Source organism: Schistocerca americana, chromosome 6 (genome assembly GCF_021461395.2).
Source record: "Schistocerca americana isolate TAMUIC-IGC-003095 chromosome 6, iqSchAmer2.1, whole genome shotgun sequence".
In the NCBI taxonomy this organism is placed as follows: domain Eukaryota; kingdom Metazoa; phylum Arthropoda; class Insecta; order Orthoptera; family Acrididae; genus Schistocerca; species Schistocerca americana.
In genome coordinates this window covers 566,702,272-566,719,061 of record NC_060124.1, presented here as the reverse complement: position 1 = coordinate 566,719,061, position 16,790 = coordinate 566,702,272, and the positions used below count along the sequence as shown (strand labels likewise).

The following is a 16,790-nucleotide window of genomic DNA, read 5'->3' as shown; positions in this document are numbered from 1 at the left end:
GTGATAAAGGGGTTTAGCTTCTTGACGAGGTGTCGATGGTGAAACATATAGGACATTCAGTCAAAGCAGTGAAATCCCTCTACCAGAAAAAGGAAAATCAAACATCGTGTTCATATTTGATAACATTGCTACAAAAATCAGGATCAAATTATATGATATCTCTGTTTTGATGGTCGTATTGATGATGATACATTTTGATTCAAACATATTCCACAATCCCAAAACAGTTGGTGAATGATAATGCAAACCTCATTAAAGTGTACGAACAGGAGAGTTTGAATTACAAACACAATTTCCAAGTGCTTGTAAGAACTTATAGATCATTTAAGCAATTTGTAAAAAGATGTGGAGATGTTTGGAATCACACACAGTACAGCATTTTATTGATAAAACACAAAAGCCGAATGACAGTAGGTAGGGGCATAACTTCTGGGAGTTTCCATATACATAGCTGTGAAAGAGGTGCATTCCTTAGTATACATCACACCATGGACTAGTGCATGCGCATACCGGGCACTCCACTCGAGAGAATGATTATACCTAGACCGAGAATTTGTCTATATACACACGGAAAATTTCAGCATCTCTAGCACAAAATTGAGGATGTGAAGACGTATACGACTTTCCTGAGGCTGATCAGCAATGTAAATACTAGGGTTACCCGACTTCCAGAAAAATGTAAACGACATAACTGTAAAGGTTGATGTAACTGAAGAAAAGTATACGACTTAACAGTAAATATTGGCAGAATTGATCGAAATGTATATAAAGTGCAACCCCTGAAGTGGGCTGGTTAGTATAATACAAGTTATCAACTAAGCATAAGGTCATCACTGCATGGAAGGCCATTCGAGAGAAGTTATGACTGCTGAGGATAGGGCAATTGGATGGACAGATACTCTATGAGAAACCCTTAAACCAGTTACAGAAACTTTCGATGAACTCAGTGAAATTACACATTGATGGTAGTGATATTGCTGACTTCATTGACCGCCACATGATAGTAGGATGGACCAAATATTTGTTGTAAGTGATGAACCATATGTATTATGCATGTAAAGTATAAGTCGAAAAGAAGAAACAATACAGACAGGTGATAGGGAATTTCTAAAACAACAGGTCTAATGAACCTCATGTTCCTAAAGCTCTCAAAACTGTAAATTATTCACCCAAACATCTTTTGATGTATGGTAAAATAGCGCAGATGACTGGTGTACTTAGGAAAGCTCTGCAAAATATAAAACGATTACAAAACCTACATTAGATTCTCGATAGAGCATTGATGATGGTATTGACATCCAGCATAAGAGTCAGCAATCCATTCCTGCAGTACATATACTACGATTATTCCAATGAGTTAATAGACAGTGTACGGCTGCTCATGATCATCAGCTGCTGCCTTTAATACTGCTAATCCAAACAATGTTGTTTCATTAATATCAAGCTTAGAGAGAGAGGTATAATCGAATAAGAATGATGGCAGTAGTTGGAGAATTGCACAAACCAGCACATAAAACATACCGTTGTAGACATTTTATGATTAAGGATTTGGCTCACTTTTGGCAGGTTGATCCTGTAGATATGGGTGAATATGCTCATGCCGATAATGTATTCAAATATATTGTAATGGTCACTGGTACATATTCTAAATTCGCCTGGGCATTACCTTTCAAAACACGAAAGAAATGGTTCAAATGGCTCTGAGCACTATGGGACTTAATATCTGAGGTCATCAGTCCCCTAGAACTTAGAACTACTTAAACCTAACTAACCTAAGGACATGACACACATCGATGCCCGAGGCAGGATTCGAACCTACGACCGTAGCAGTCGCGCGGTTCAAAACACAAACAGGTAAATACCTTCAATGGGTGTTTGAGCGTCTGTTGCAGATAGAGACGAATAGATGTCTGGACTGCCTTCAAACCAATCATGGTGGAGAGTTTTACAATAGACATGTCAAGAAAATGATGCAGCAGTATGGAATACTCGACCGCTCAACGTTCACCCACCTGGAGGCGAGTATCGTGGAACGTCTGAACAGGACAATAGGAGGCCAAATGTGGACGCGTTTTAATGTTTCCTGCTCAAGCAAATGGGTAAATACCCTCCCGGAAATAGCTGCACAGTATAATTGTGCCAAACATAACATAATGAAATTGAGACCAATCGATGTTCGTGATAATGGATTCACTGATACATTGTACTATCGTATTAGAACACTGGATTAATGTAAGAAGAAGTTTAAAATGGTTGATGCTACGTATCTTAAAGCACAAGAGAGCATCTGGAAAGTCATATCTGTTAAATTGGTCGAGTGAGATATTTACAGTTTTCAAAGTGCAGAAAACAAATCCCACAACTTGCATCTTAAAGGACAAGAATGGTACTTAAATTAGGGATGCTTTTACGCAGCGAATGTGCAAAAGAACTCAGCGCCACACGTGTTTCTCAAAGACGTTATGGGAATTGAGCGTTAGTTAAATGGCTTGATTTTCGTGCAACACAAAAGAGCTGCATTGACGCTGACGATTTGCTGTATAATCAAATGCACAGGGCACAAACAGCATAGTAGCATAACAAAATGGCGCTGAGCACTATAGGACTAAACTTCTCAGGTCATCAGTCCCCTAGAACGCAGAGCTACTTAAACCTAACTAACCTAAGGACATCGCACACATCCACGCCCGAGGCAGGATTCGAACCTGCGACCGTTGCGGTTGCGCAGTTCCCGACTGAAGCGCCGAGAACCGCTTGGTCACAGTAGCATAACACGCACAATAGGAGACACATTGTAGGAGGCAGGGGTATTATCGGCAAAACTGCAGTCGAGTTGCAAATTCCGAGGTATAACCCTTGTGTGCCCTGGTACAAAACTTCAAAAATATTTGGCTCGTGGTGATAAAGGGGTTTAGCTTCTTGACGAGGTGTTTTTGGAACACGGCATTAAATACGCAAAACCTAAAGATCTCCCAGGACGTCACGATGCAGATCGACTTTTAGCTGATAAAGCAAAGGATTGAAGAAAAGATACTGGAATGTGGTAGCGCATTGCAGCATTTCCCGTTGAGCATTTGTAGTTGATCCTACCATGCGCGATGGAATTAAATAGGACATGGGTGTGAATTGCGAGCAAGTTATGAACGTTGCACGCCGTACACCGAAGAAGGAGAAGGAGAAGGGGAAGTACAAGGAGAAGAAGAAGAAGAAGAAGACAACAACGAAGAAGGAGAAGAAGAAAACAACGAAGAAGCAGAAGAAGACAACATGACAACATCGAAGAAGAAGAAGAAGAAGAAGAAGGGGTGCTTAAAAGCTATATCCTGACATCGATGTATGCAACTAAAAGCGCCTTGAAGGATACAAATTTGTTAAAGGAGCCCGAGTTCTCCCAATGCCCCATAGATTGGGTGGAAGTACCCCCTTCCTAATTCCTGCTCTTGCTAGTCTCTTAGCGATGAGTTCTCTGGCTGTTGGTGCTGCGGCTATTGCCATAACACCCAAGAACGCACAGAAATCACAGCAGCAGCTAGAGAGGCGACGAGACGTATTGGCATAAAGGCACAAATTTAAAAAAAGCCCCTTAGCTACCCTACCGGATATGCTGCTTACAAATACAGATCTGTTCATGTTTGTTGGGGGAAAATAAGCATTCCAAGATTTCGTGGCGTGTTTATGGGGGATACATTACCGAAGGCTATGTGGAAGTCCAGAGAAATTGTAATTGTGAATTTAGAGGTTGCTAGAAGATCTGTAAACCACTGGTTGGCGAATGTTAAGAAAAATACAAATAACGTCTACAATTTCGACGCGTTTCGAGACCTGAAACCACAAGAAGAGTTACAACGACGCTTTACCAACAGAAGACGTGTGTTGCACAATTTTCATCGCTATCAAGAGTTTAATGCTTACCTGTGTAGACATCTATGAATCAAATTCCTCCTCACTTTTATGAAAACGGGCATGCAAGGAGGTGCATTAACCACCCACTTATCAGCTGATGTTCAGATGCAATGTCGAATACCTTGACCAGTATTACAAGCAACTTACTTCTCACCGATTGATTTAAACATTGGAAAATGGAGTATTGACTTGATTGGACTGGAGACGTACAACAGTATTCCGAATGTCACGGAGGCTAACGATAAACTTCATTTGCAAATTAATGGACGAAAAGTAATTTTGGGAATAGAACCTGGTGCATACTAAATTGATGATTTAAATGAAATTTAGAAACAGTCCGGAAAAGGAAATGCCCTACTATAACATTATTTGTATATGATGCATTTAAATTTTTATAGATTTTTGTTTTAAAATTTTTGCATATTGGTACTATACTTCCTGTAGAAGTAAAGTGTGCTACACTGGAGTCTGACGTTCTCTGCAGTGAATGGGAGTAATGTATGTAAAATACTATGTAAGTTGTTTATTACGTTAAATAATTTTAGGACGGCATCTTGTATTTTAAAATATATGTGGGTATAAATTGTTCTTGTTGATGTAAATTTGACAATTTAGGAAACGGTCATCCTAAAGAAGGATGTGAGAAGAAGGTGTTATGTAAAAGCCAGTGTGCTTCTGTTTGAAACGAAAGTGGCTCTGGGGAGTGAGAAAGGTGACAAGGGCGAAATGGCGCGCTACCTAGAGCAAGCGCGGGAAGTAAGTCACAGAGTCTGTAGGCAGCAGTGATTGACGGAACACCTTTGCGGAGAAGGAGAAGCTTTGCCAGCAAATTTGCACAAAATTTCCTCGGATGAAGACTGCAAACGGCCAACGGCATACTTGCGAGTTATTGGGCTGCTGTATGTAAAATTGAACGACGCCATGAAGGGAAACTGAGCCCGTATAGTAAGTTACTTGCTGTCCGTACTGTGGGTAGTGTAGGGGTCGTATTGTTAACCACACCCAAGGCTACAGCTACCAGATAAGAATTTTGTATACTATTTTTTCTGTCCCTCGCGAACCATTAATTTAAGCTGAGTTTTAATAACAATTTTTGAGCTTTAAAGAAACTGGTTCACCCTGTTATTTCATCCTAATCATACACCTACATAGGGTCCCTTCATGCCGTTTGATTAATCCGAGTACCCTGTTTTACAGACTTATGAAGCGCAAAGTTAATGTACAGAGGCATCATTTAAATTATTTTTGTGTTCTCTTAATTACTGCAAAGTGTTATAGTAAAAATTTGCTAACGCCAAAAAAATTCAATCAGAATGTAGCCAAGCTGCTACAGTCTGTTAACTGACTGTACAGAATTAGTTCAAAGAGTAATAGCTTTTGAAAAGAAATTCCAGTAAGAAAGAGTTTTTCTTGAAATGAAATGTTCAGTAGAAAAAGGGTGTGCTTTAGTAACTAAGTGTTTTAGTATTTAAGTTTGTGAAGCGTTTCTCTAAAGGTTCCTCCCTGCCCAAATTTCTTTAGTTTCTTTGAAGTTATCTACCGGTATTTCTCTCTTTTAAAACGTAATGTATAAAGGTGTAGTCCAACACTGTTTACGTGGAGTAATATTTATTTGAAGAAACAACTTAAACAGTAGGAACAAAGAAGGCAAAATTCATACTTCTGCTTCTCCAATATTTCACTGTTTCATTACCCGGATAGGCTGGCGACCGTTAATATATATTTTAAACCACTAAATGACATAGGAACTGAGTTGTCCTAGTTTCAATGTAATACTATTCATACTGCGTTTCTTTCTAACCTCTGGGTAAGATCTAAGGAAAGAATTAAATAGTCTGATTTAATTATCCCTTAGATACAACACACGGTCAAATCCTGTAAAAAGGTAACTCTATTGATTAGCTTTCCCTATAAATAGGACAATCCCCCCAAAGAGTACTTTATTTGGAAACTAAATTGAATTGTAGTAAGAGGGTTATACGTGGCTTTACCCAAGACAGGACTACATGTTCTGTTGGGGTATAGTGTATGTGGCAACATAGAGACCGTGTTTTCTGTTATTTCGGTAAAAGCATAATAAATTACAACAGTAGTGGTAGGGTTACACTATGTGCAAACATCAGTGCACCTAAATCTGAAATAAAGACAGTGACTGCAACGACTGACTTAACCAAAAAGGTTAAGTAGGACGACTACAGGATTTCACAAAAGGACAGGTTTTGACGAAGGATTGTAATAAATTTTAGAAATCAGATCACTGGTAGGTAGATATAATTGCTGTCAGTACAATCCGTGTTGAGTGTAACATTGCAACAAACTTCTGTCTCAACAACAGACCGAATCACACAGTTACGGATTGTTCCCTTCAGTGGGAACTGGGTATAAAATTACCGAGAGCCCTACCAACGCTACATACCTCCCAACACGAGTCCTGACATGGGACTGTCTGGAAAAGCATATTGTGGACATCAGCTTGTCGACTTTTGTGGAAAGTAAATCTAAAGTGGAATCACCAATGACCGAGAATGTTCAGAGACCAGTCGTGATCTTTAACCAGTCAGGACTTGCAGTGGACCCGCCTCCAATCTCTCGGTGAGAACAAAGACACCACCTTGCTGGGAAACCGGAAGCAGCAGTGGCGACGTTCAACTAGCATGCCATTGGTCAGAAAGCAACGATGTGTACAAAGCCGACATGTAATATAAATATGCACATATACTGCCCAGAATTCCACTGCTCGGACTGCCCTATCATTGGCGACAACCAGATCGTCCACGGAAACAGGGTCTGGTAGTTTCCTGCAATTGAGTAGGTGCTGGTGGTCTTGAGGTTCACAGCACTCACAAAGTGTGTTTGTGTTTGTGTGTGTGTGTGTGTGTGTGTGTGTGTGTGTGTGTGTGTGTGTGTATGTATGGTATATAATGTATAATATGTTCCATTCTGTACACATAAAGAAATTTATTGTATGAGCAGCGTTCGAAGATTTTAGAAGTTCTTAGTGTGAGTATATTTCTACCATCATATTTCCATTAATGGGAGCTTTTTAAATACCCATTTCTCGAACTGCAAGCATACAAACATGGGCTATTAAAAGCTGAACTGGAGGCGCCTAGATTCATCATACTTGCGTTCCATACCAAAAGAAGAGGAATTGTAGCAAATGATCCCATCAGATTTGATGACTATGTGTTAACTAATGCCTGAGTCTACCTGAACTCCGGGTTCTGCCCATATGATAATTTACAGCTGCAGCAGAATGAGAATGTATACAGTCTAGCATTTGACACGTATGAACAATTCTATGCTTCTTACTGTGAGGACGAAGGATGTCTATTCAGCCCACGAAATTCTAGGAGCTAGCTGCAATAGATTGCTCAAAACAGAATTAGGTAATTAAATCAGGGCCCATAGAAGTGAGAATTGAATTTGAATCTTTGGCAAATTTCCCTGAACACTGCAGGGTACACTCTAGCATTACATGACCATGTGATTAACAATTTCCCGCTCAGTGGTGTTGTGCAATGAACTGTATAAATAAACAAGTGCTGTGCAATATCTGAAGCTTTTTACAATGGTATATCAAGGTGTCAACATGACTGCGGACTTCCAGAATTTCTGTGATGAAGAGCACGGATAGTCCATACTTAAAGACGGTGCATTCGTAGTGCACACAGAAGATGCTAGTGTATCAGAGACATTCTCACCATACAGTGCATCACTGGGGCCTTTCAAGGATGTGAAATGTTTTAAAACATGGAAGAGTGTGAAGTGGATGTAGGAATTCAAAGTGGCTAACACATTTTTACAACGAAATTCATTGGTATGATCCTGATATAGCCTACAAAGATTTAATGATATTGCTTTGACTATTTGATCAATCGGATACCCTCATCTACATCAAAGGTGAGGAGGTCACATGTATGCATCGAATCTTCAAGTTGGCTCCTATCCAAGACCTGGAATTCTGCTCTCCATCGACTCAAGAAGGAGAAGTTGTGAGAAAATGGTGTCATTTCTGCTAATGAAAATGTAAAATAATTTTTAAGCAGATGAGAAAGAAATGAATTTTTACCATATAATCTGTATGTACCATATTTTCTTTCACACTTTTCCAGTATGTAACTTTATCCATATATCATATCTGTGGATCTCCTAAAGCTTGAGAGATTTAATTTTAGACATATTTGCTTCATGTCTTTGGAAGTGGACACAGTCACATGCTACATGCTTCCTCAGCGAAACATGTGCAATATGATTCTCATAGTCCTATGCGACATAAGCTTCACCTCCTTAATAGGACTCATGTTCAAAATTTGTGTCACATGTCACATATCCTTTACGTATAAAAATGGAGTAGGTTTTCTGTAAATAACTACAACAAAGAAGTAAGGTAACGAGTTTTCTTGTTCATTCAATTCATACAGATACAATTTGTTTCTTGAGATACAGTTGAGGGTCTTGAGATACAGTTCCTTTCTTTTAGAGGCTGACAAAGATGCATGTTAGTGATCAGTGGTGCTATTTGCTTCCTTCTACACACTGGTTTCTGAGATACAGTTTATAGATAGAATTTGTTTCATGCGATACAATTTAGTTTTTTAGGAAACAGATCCATGTTTGATGTTTGCGAAAGAATCACAGTTTCATTCTTTAAGAAAACAGAATCTTTCATATTTTAAAATTAGATAGTACAGTCTATGAGAGATACCTTTTTTTCCTTAATCTAATACAATACTAATAATACTAATAATTACCATAGCCTGCAGTCCAAGCAATTTTGAGTGACATGGCAGTTTTGATATCCATGGACAATATGACAACAGTAGTACTGGATGTATCTGAAATTTCTACAATTTGTATGGGATTGGGAATAAATAATAGTAAAACCACAATCAGACTTGGATGGCTGATAACAGGTGAAATACAAAAACTAGACTACTTACATGTGTAATTGTACAAAATTTTATATTACATGCTGTCAGGAAGTTTATGAAAATCAAATATGTTGCAATTCATTTTTTCATAAACTTTTTCCTTTTTTAAGAATTCTATCATTTTTCTCTATACACACACCAAAACTATTTACAAGGCACACATGGTGTGCAGGCAAAGTGTGAAACACATGGTGCACACAAAAAAATGTGTTTACAGGGTGTGGTGTGCATGAAAACACTATTTACATTACAGCACTCATGGTATGCCATCTACTATTACTTACAGCTTGATTAGCCAGTCATACTATTCCACACACATTCATTCATCTTAGAGACACTGATTGACTCCCTAACGTTCTCTCCAGCCCTGTCAGGGAGTGAACAGTGTAAGTACAGGTGGTTTCAATCCCATCCTCACCTGCTTATCATCATGAGGTGACAGGCCAAATTTAGATTGCAACACAATATACAACTCATGCTCTCAAGGTTGTGGAGGAGCACAACAAACAACCCCATACAGACACAGTAACTAATCGTCAGCCATTAGGGACCTCGATGTACCCTGATATACAACTATAGCCCACCTCTGGGTACCACCTCCCAATGTGCAATATGCACACATTTTTGCTACACAATTGACAATCCATTCACCTCGTCTTTCATTAGACTTGTAACCTTTTCGTTCTATTGAACTCTGTCCTAACAGGTCACAGAAGACCCTAATGGTATTGACCGACCTCTGTGTCATACTCAGCCTATAGGAATCACTGGATGATGATATGGAGAGGTGTGTGGGCAGCACACGGCTCACCCAGCTGTTGTCAGTTTTGGTGGCTGGAGCTTCTACTTCTCTATCAAGTAGCTCCTCAATTTGCCTCGTATCGCCTGAGACCACCCTGCTTGCCAACAGTGCGCAGCAGACCAGACAGTCACCCATCCAAGTGCTAGTGAAGCCTGACAGTGCTAAAGTTCAGTGATCTGATGGGAACCAGTGTTACCACTGCAGCAAGGCTGTTGGCTCCATGGTACAATACCATAAGGATTAGTGGCCATAGGATTAGTGGCCATGTATGAGGACATGTCAAATTCATTGCTATGGAATCCAATTACTTCATGTGGATCCCAGTTCTTCCATATATGGTAATTTCGGACTATTGTGATGAGTCTTCGTGAAGACATTATGGAAACAGTACATGTAGAATATTGATATGTGTAGTATGCACATCCCCACATAGATAGGTTTTGTGATGTATACTGCAGCCTTTTCCATCCACACAGCAATGAAGTTCTTATTGAATATGGTGACCTGTTTGAAATTTGGTGTGGCGATGCATTGCCTTACGCCATAATGCCCTCGCCGTGCAGTTCTAATAAGAGTATCATGGTGATTTCCTAAATTCTTCATTGTTTTGCTGAAAATTGCAATGTTGATTACTTTTTAAAAATCTTTTTCAGAATCACACTTTGCAGAAGCCCTCTGTGTGGTATTTAACTCAGTAAACTCCTTCAACCAGAAACATGCCTAGCTCCAGCCAGAAACATCCCTCACCGAAGGCATTGCTGGAGGTCAAGGCAGTGAATAACTTACCTCTGCCTATCCCCCAGCATTGTCATCTGCTTAGGAATGAAACCTGTGCCTCTCTTAACCAGTCGCTCTGGACATATTGGTAAACCAACATGTGCATTATGCATACTAATGGGATATGTGAGGTCTGCCTCCGTAACATACCCTACATCAATATCATCGGCATTTTCACAGTTTTAAAATATATCACCTAATCCATTGAGATCTTCTTTGTGCATCCACTGAAACCAACCAATCAGCAGCAATTGTAGCATGCTGTGTCTGTATAAGTTATTCATGTACAAGTAGATGATAGACTTAATGTATGAGTTGTACATTTAGCCCACCTGTGGTTTATTTACCTTGGCATGCCTGTGGACACAAAGGCTAAGTCCATCATCGATCCCCCACTCAAAGATAAAATGCATGTCCTAATTTTCTTGAGAATTGTATTCCAAGACAGCCCCAGTGCTCTGTAACGAAAGCCAGGATGGAGTTTGCATGTGCTCAGTCATACAGTCTGGAATTTTTCAAAAAGATCCATGAGCAAGATGCATGAGCAACTCCATGTCTGTGTCCATGTACAGCTTTGCATATTCGCCCAAAGTTGAGACAGTAAATTCCTGTCAGACACTCACAGCATGCTATGCTACTGTCCTGATTGTGCTCTGAGCACTTTATTATGCAGCAAATAGTCAGTGTCAATTGAGCTATTTTATGTTAGAAGAAAACCAAACCATTTAACTGGTGCTGTATGTCTTGATGTCTTATAACACATTGTATGAGAAACATGTGTGGTTCTGAGTTCTTCTGCATTTTCTCTGTGTAAAAGAATCCTTCAATTTCAGTACCATTGCTGTCTCTTAAGATACAAATTCTGGGCTTTGTTCTACACGCTTTGGAAACCATAAACATCTGACACGATCGGCTTCTCAAAAGCTGTCTTGTGTTTTGAGATACATACCAAATCACCCACACTAAATCCATTTTACGTGGATCCAACATTTTAATACAGTAGTTCACTATAGCCATGAGTCATTATCACAAACTTCATTTGGTATCACTTATATTTTGTTACCATGCAGTTATTTATGGGAGGATATCTGTCCACTTGTATGAGCTGCAAAGACTAAAACACATCCACATTTGTCCTCGTATTGTTCTGTTCATATGTTCCACAATACTCGCCACTGAGTAGGTAAATGTTGAGTAGGGGCCGCATCATGATCTTGAAATACCAATCGTAAGACTCACCTTGGTGATTGGTTTGAAGGTTATCCAGACATCGATTCGTCTCTGTCTGCAACAAACGTTCAAACACCCATACAAGTTCCCTCCTTGTTTTTATTGCAACAGGTAATGCCCAGAAGAATTCAGAGTATATGTCAATGACCGTTATTGTATATTTGAATCCATTAATGGTATGTGGATATTCCCTCATATCTACGAGAATAACCTGCCAAAAGGCATCCAAACTTTTAATCATAACATTTCTAGCAGGGTGTTTTTGAAGCTCTCAAACTACTGTCTGCGTTCTTCTTCGATTACACCTCTCTCTCTGACCTCAGAAATCACTGAAACAACCTCATTCAAATGAATGGTATTGGGTCATTCCATGCCAAGTGGTCTAAACCTTCCCACCATCATGTCTCCAATTTTCTTCAAATTTTATCTGTAGCACTAGTCAAGTGCTAAATTAAGTTTCTCAAGATTTCAAGCCTCTAGCTGCAATACTTGCTGATCTACACCCCCTTGTCTGAAGGGTAGTAAGTTCGCATGCGCGCGACATCAGACAAAATGCCATTTTTGGGGTCTCATAAAATTGAAACCAATTCATAAGAATGGTTAGTAAGATGAGACCCTGTACAGTTTTTTGTGCTGATTCAAACGAAATTAATTATAAGATTACTGATGCAAAATCCGGTCAAACAAGTCGACTCAAAGTGTACCCCTAATTCTGTCGTGACTTAATGCGACAAATTTTGACCAATATTCAGACTGCAATAATTTCCTTGCAGATAAAGATATGGACTTGAACTTTTTACCAAGTCTTATCTTTGTGCTGGACATAATACAGCTGGATTTCCAACTACCCAGGCTTTATAGTCGCCTTGCAAAATCTCTTCAAATTTGGCAGTGTCAGCGCAAATGGCTTTATTTACCAAAGTTCAAAGCCCATTACTACAAAATAGTCAGCCTGGATTTAATTGTGAATAGTATCATCTGAAAGAGAAACTCTTGCTCTACGAGATGGATATATTTTTCTTTTGCAACGCTTCCATTAAGTGCTTATTTACTCAGGTCAAAGTATCTTATATTTTGTGTGCGCAGTGCCCTGCGTTGGTCCATGATGGCTGAGCCATTACTGGTTATCACAATAAAACCAGCATCCCCATCGCCATAGGGGCCACGCCCGATAGCCATGCAGTAACAGCCACGGGTGGGTATCTTTACTGCAGGTTCCCAAGCCTGATTACAGGGTGTCTTTACCACAGGATCCCAAGCCTGATTGTGGGTTTCTTTATGCAGGTTCCCAAGCCTGTCTTCCTCAGTTACTTCATCATTCTGGAAGCATCGTTGATTTGCAAGAGAATGCTTTCAGGAAAACTGTATTGCCGACCAGATGATGTCACTGATGGAGCTGGAATAACACCAATGATAAGTTGTTCTGGAATCCAGCAAGTATCACGTCTTAAGGGCCAATAAAATGAACTTGCAGGACCATGAGGATGCATAAAGCTTATGAAAGCATCTTTCTGTTCGACTGAGATTTCAACGATGTTTCCAATCCACCATTTCTTTTCATAAATGCAAGCAACATACTGCCCAGGCTGAAGATCCATGACTTGAACTACTACTTCAGCAGCACTAATTTTGGCCAAAAAAGATGTCGCATCATTAGAAACTCTACTGACCTTAATTGTCGTCATATCAATGGGCAAAAAATGGTGGTTTTCTCTTGTGCCAGCTAGAGTGTGCCCTTGCAGGAATCTTTCTTCTTGAGAAGCTTTTTCTTCTTCAACTTCCTCTTTGCTGATGAGAAAGAATTTGATTCCATTGATATTATCATTGCAGAAGTTGAAAAGATCTTTGGGTGTTAGAATCTGGTTTTCATATGGACGTTGCAAACTTGCTCTTGCTGCCAACCGTTTTGTTGTGCCTCCAATGCCATCACAAGGCGACTTTCCATGGCTTGTTCCAAAGAAATTCCATTCTGCTGTTATTTCAAAATCTTCTTTGTGATAGCATAAGTTGAGAAAATTCTTGAAATTCTTATATTGTGCAGCTGAACCATCACTGAAGTAGTGGATGTGGCTTATTTTGGAAAATTGCATCTTCAGGTAATTGATTACTTTTCCAATGTAAACATGGACAGTAATCGTATCGTGTCGAAGGCAGTCACTAATAACACAAAGATTCACACATTGCACCTCTTCGTTTTCACAGTAGTAGACTACAAATGGATGAACTGTTGCTTGACTGTTTTCCCAGTGAAAGCCTTGCACTGCATCTTGAACAATAAATGAATAGTTTTCAGCAAAATCCATTAGTATTATGAATTCGCCTTCTTTCAAATCAGTTTTGAGAGCTTTCAGGTGCTGGCTTTGATGCTTGGCAATGTAGTGATGACAAGACAGGTTCCAAATTTTTGCTGCAATATCTTCAACATACTCTTCTGTTGAAAGCTGCTTTGTTTCTAAAGTATCCCTGTCGGTATGAATCCATTGTTTGTACTCAATCAGTTCTTCAGGGTCATTATCTTCAAAATATGTTGCAATAACTGCTTCTACACCTTCTGGACCAGGGCAGTTTTCACAACGATGAAGCATACAATCCTTGTTTTCCAAGCTGCAAACAGCTTTGCTAAGAATTTCCTTGTAGTCTTCATTGATTGATGCACCAGTGAGCATAAGCTTGACATTTTGGTGTATTGTACAGACACAAACTGAGTGCATTCCAGCAGAGCCAACTGTAACACACCATTTTGGTCTAAGCTCGCAAAACTTTGAGAAGCCAATTTCTGGTCCATTTTGCTTCTGATAAGACACGTACATTTCCTTCAAATTGCAAAGCAACAACCGCTTTTGCTTGTACACCTTTGTTCCTGAAATTCTCACAGGCACACAGTCTTTCTTCCCTGGACAAAGTCTGCTGAATTCGTCATCTTGAAAAAAGTCATGTACTTTCTGAACAACTTCATCTGAAAGCTTCCTTCCTTGCCGATTTGCTGGAAAAGCTAGAACACCTTGCTCATTCTTCAGTTTTCTCGCTTGCTTTACCATTCTTTCTGATACATTAAATGCTGTTGTCGTATCTTTAATTGTCCAGCTTCTTGGAACCAAGGTCAATATTTGAACTTTTGTCCTACGATTTGACACTTTACATTTTTCTTTCAACTCTTCTATAAGATTATCAAGATCTGCACAATTATTGCATGGGCGACTTTTACTTGAACTTGGCTGTTCATCGTAATTGATTCCTACAGCAGCAGCAATTTGATTCCCAATTAAACTTTGTGCATCCAAGATCTTTCTTTTTGCATAGCTTTGCTTATCTCTTTTACTTAGTTGTCTTCTTTTCAATGGTGAAGCACCAATAAATGATAAACTTTTGTTGATGGCTGGTTCAGTTTCATCCGTTGTGAAATCTTGTTCAGATTGGGTTGATAGTGATGATGAATCTTCTAGCTTTTGGTTCAGTGCCGACATGCAGCGAGGGCAAAGCTTCTGACCAGGTTTTATATCAATCACTTCTTTTTTCTTTAACAGGCAAAGTTTGGCAGCTGTTTCATTATCAAGCAGTCTAAGTCCAGCTTTTACATTGTGATTCCTCTTCTTGAATGGATTGCAACATTTCTTTTGCATCGCTTGATATTCATGTAGGAAGAGGGCTTCATGGTGGAAGCAAATGATGGAATTTTCGTCAAGTTTGGCTTCTGAACGCGAAACAAGCAATTTCTGGTCACATTCTGTGAAATCACTAAACGCTTTGAATCCAGTCTTCTTAGCATAGAAGATAACATGGCACTTCGATGCAGCAGCATCTTTTCCAATTGAACAGGGGGCCAACGATTCTTCTTCTTCATTAACTTCTGACATCTCTCACTGGCCAATCACTGAATAAAACACGAATGAAATATCCAATTATATCAGTAATTCTAAGCGACTATTAAGATTCAAATTCCTAGAAATGAAGAAAAATTAGTGCATCGCGCATACAAAATATAACAACTTTGATGTGAGTTAATGAGTACTTAATGGTCGCGTTGCAAAAAAAACAAATGTCAGTCTTGTAGAGCAAGAGTTTCTCTTTTAGGTGATACTATTCACAAGCAGATTCAGGCCAACTATTTTTTAGTAATTGGCTTGAAACTTTGGTAAATTTTACCGTTTGTGCTGACACTGCCTAATTTGAAGAGATACTGCAGGGCGACCATATGGCCTGGATCATTGCAAATCCGGCTGCATTATGTCTAGCACAAGCATGAAGCTTGGCCAAAAGTTCAAGTCCATATCTTCAACTGCAAGGAAATCATTGCAGTCTTAATATTGGTCAAAATTTGTCGCGTTGTGTCACGACAAATTTTGAAGTATACTTTGAGTCGAGTTATTTGACCGGGGTTTGCATGAGTAATGTTATACATAATTTCGTTGGAATCAGCAAAAAAAACTGTACAGGGTCGCATCTTACTAACCATTCTTATGAATTAGTTTCGATTTTATTAGACTCCAAATATGACATTTTTTTTATGTTGCATGCACACGGACTAAGTACACTTCAGACAAGGGGGTCTAGATCAGCAGCTATTGCAGCTAGAGGCCTGAAATCTTGGGAAACTTACTTCAACACTTGACTAAAGCTACAGTTAAAATTTGACGAAAATTGGAGACCATGATGGTGGGAACTTTTTTCAGTTTTAGACCACTTGGTGTGGAATGACCCTATTACTAGCAACAGCTGATGCCATAGCAGCCTTAGTCGATATATTAGCTGATTGGGATAATTATAGTGGACTGCTAACTCTTTTATGATGGCTGTTAATAGCAGCGCCAGTGCTATTTCGAGTATCTAGGATAGGCTTTATGAAGGTTTTCTATTTTTGACTGCATAGGTTTCCTGCTTTCCTCTGTACACCAGCCATAAGAAATGTTTCACCATACATCTCCATGTCTTTGGGTGAATAATTTACAGTATTTGCGGGATATAGGAAAACGTGGTTCGTTAGGCCAGAACTGCTCTGAAATTACCTATCACCTATCTGTTTTCTTTTTTTTTTTAAACTTATATGTTAAATGCCAAACATGTATGGTTTTTCATCACTGACACCAAATATGTTATCCACCTTATTATAATAGTGGAAGTTAATGAAATCAGCAACATTTTCGTTA

General features: G+C 39.3%; 1 protein-coding gene across 1 annotated transcript in view; it reads right to left on the bottom strand.

Annotated features, from left to right (window-relative positions):
- The window catches only part of LOC124620290 (ARL14 effector protein-like), a 158,764-nt gene extending 143,264 nt beyond the window's left edge, over window positions 1–15,500 (bottom strand). Inside the window, exon 1 of the mRNA XM_047146961.1 lies at window positions 14,786–15,500. Coding sequence (XP_047002917.1) covers window positions 14,786–15,500 — 715 coding nt within the window. The remainder of the gene's footprint in view (window positions 1–14,785) is intronic.
- Between the last annotated feature and the right edge of the window lie 1,290 nt (window positions 15,501–16,790).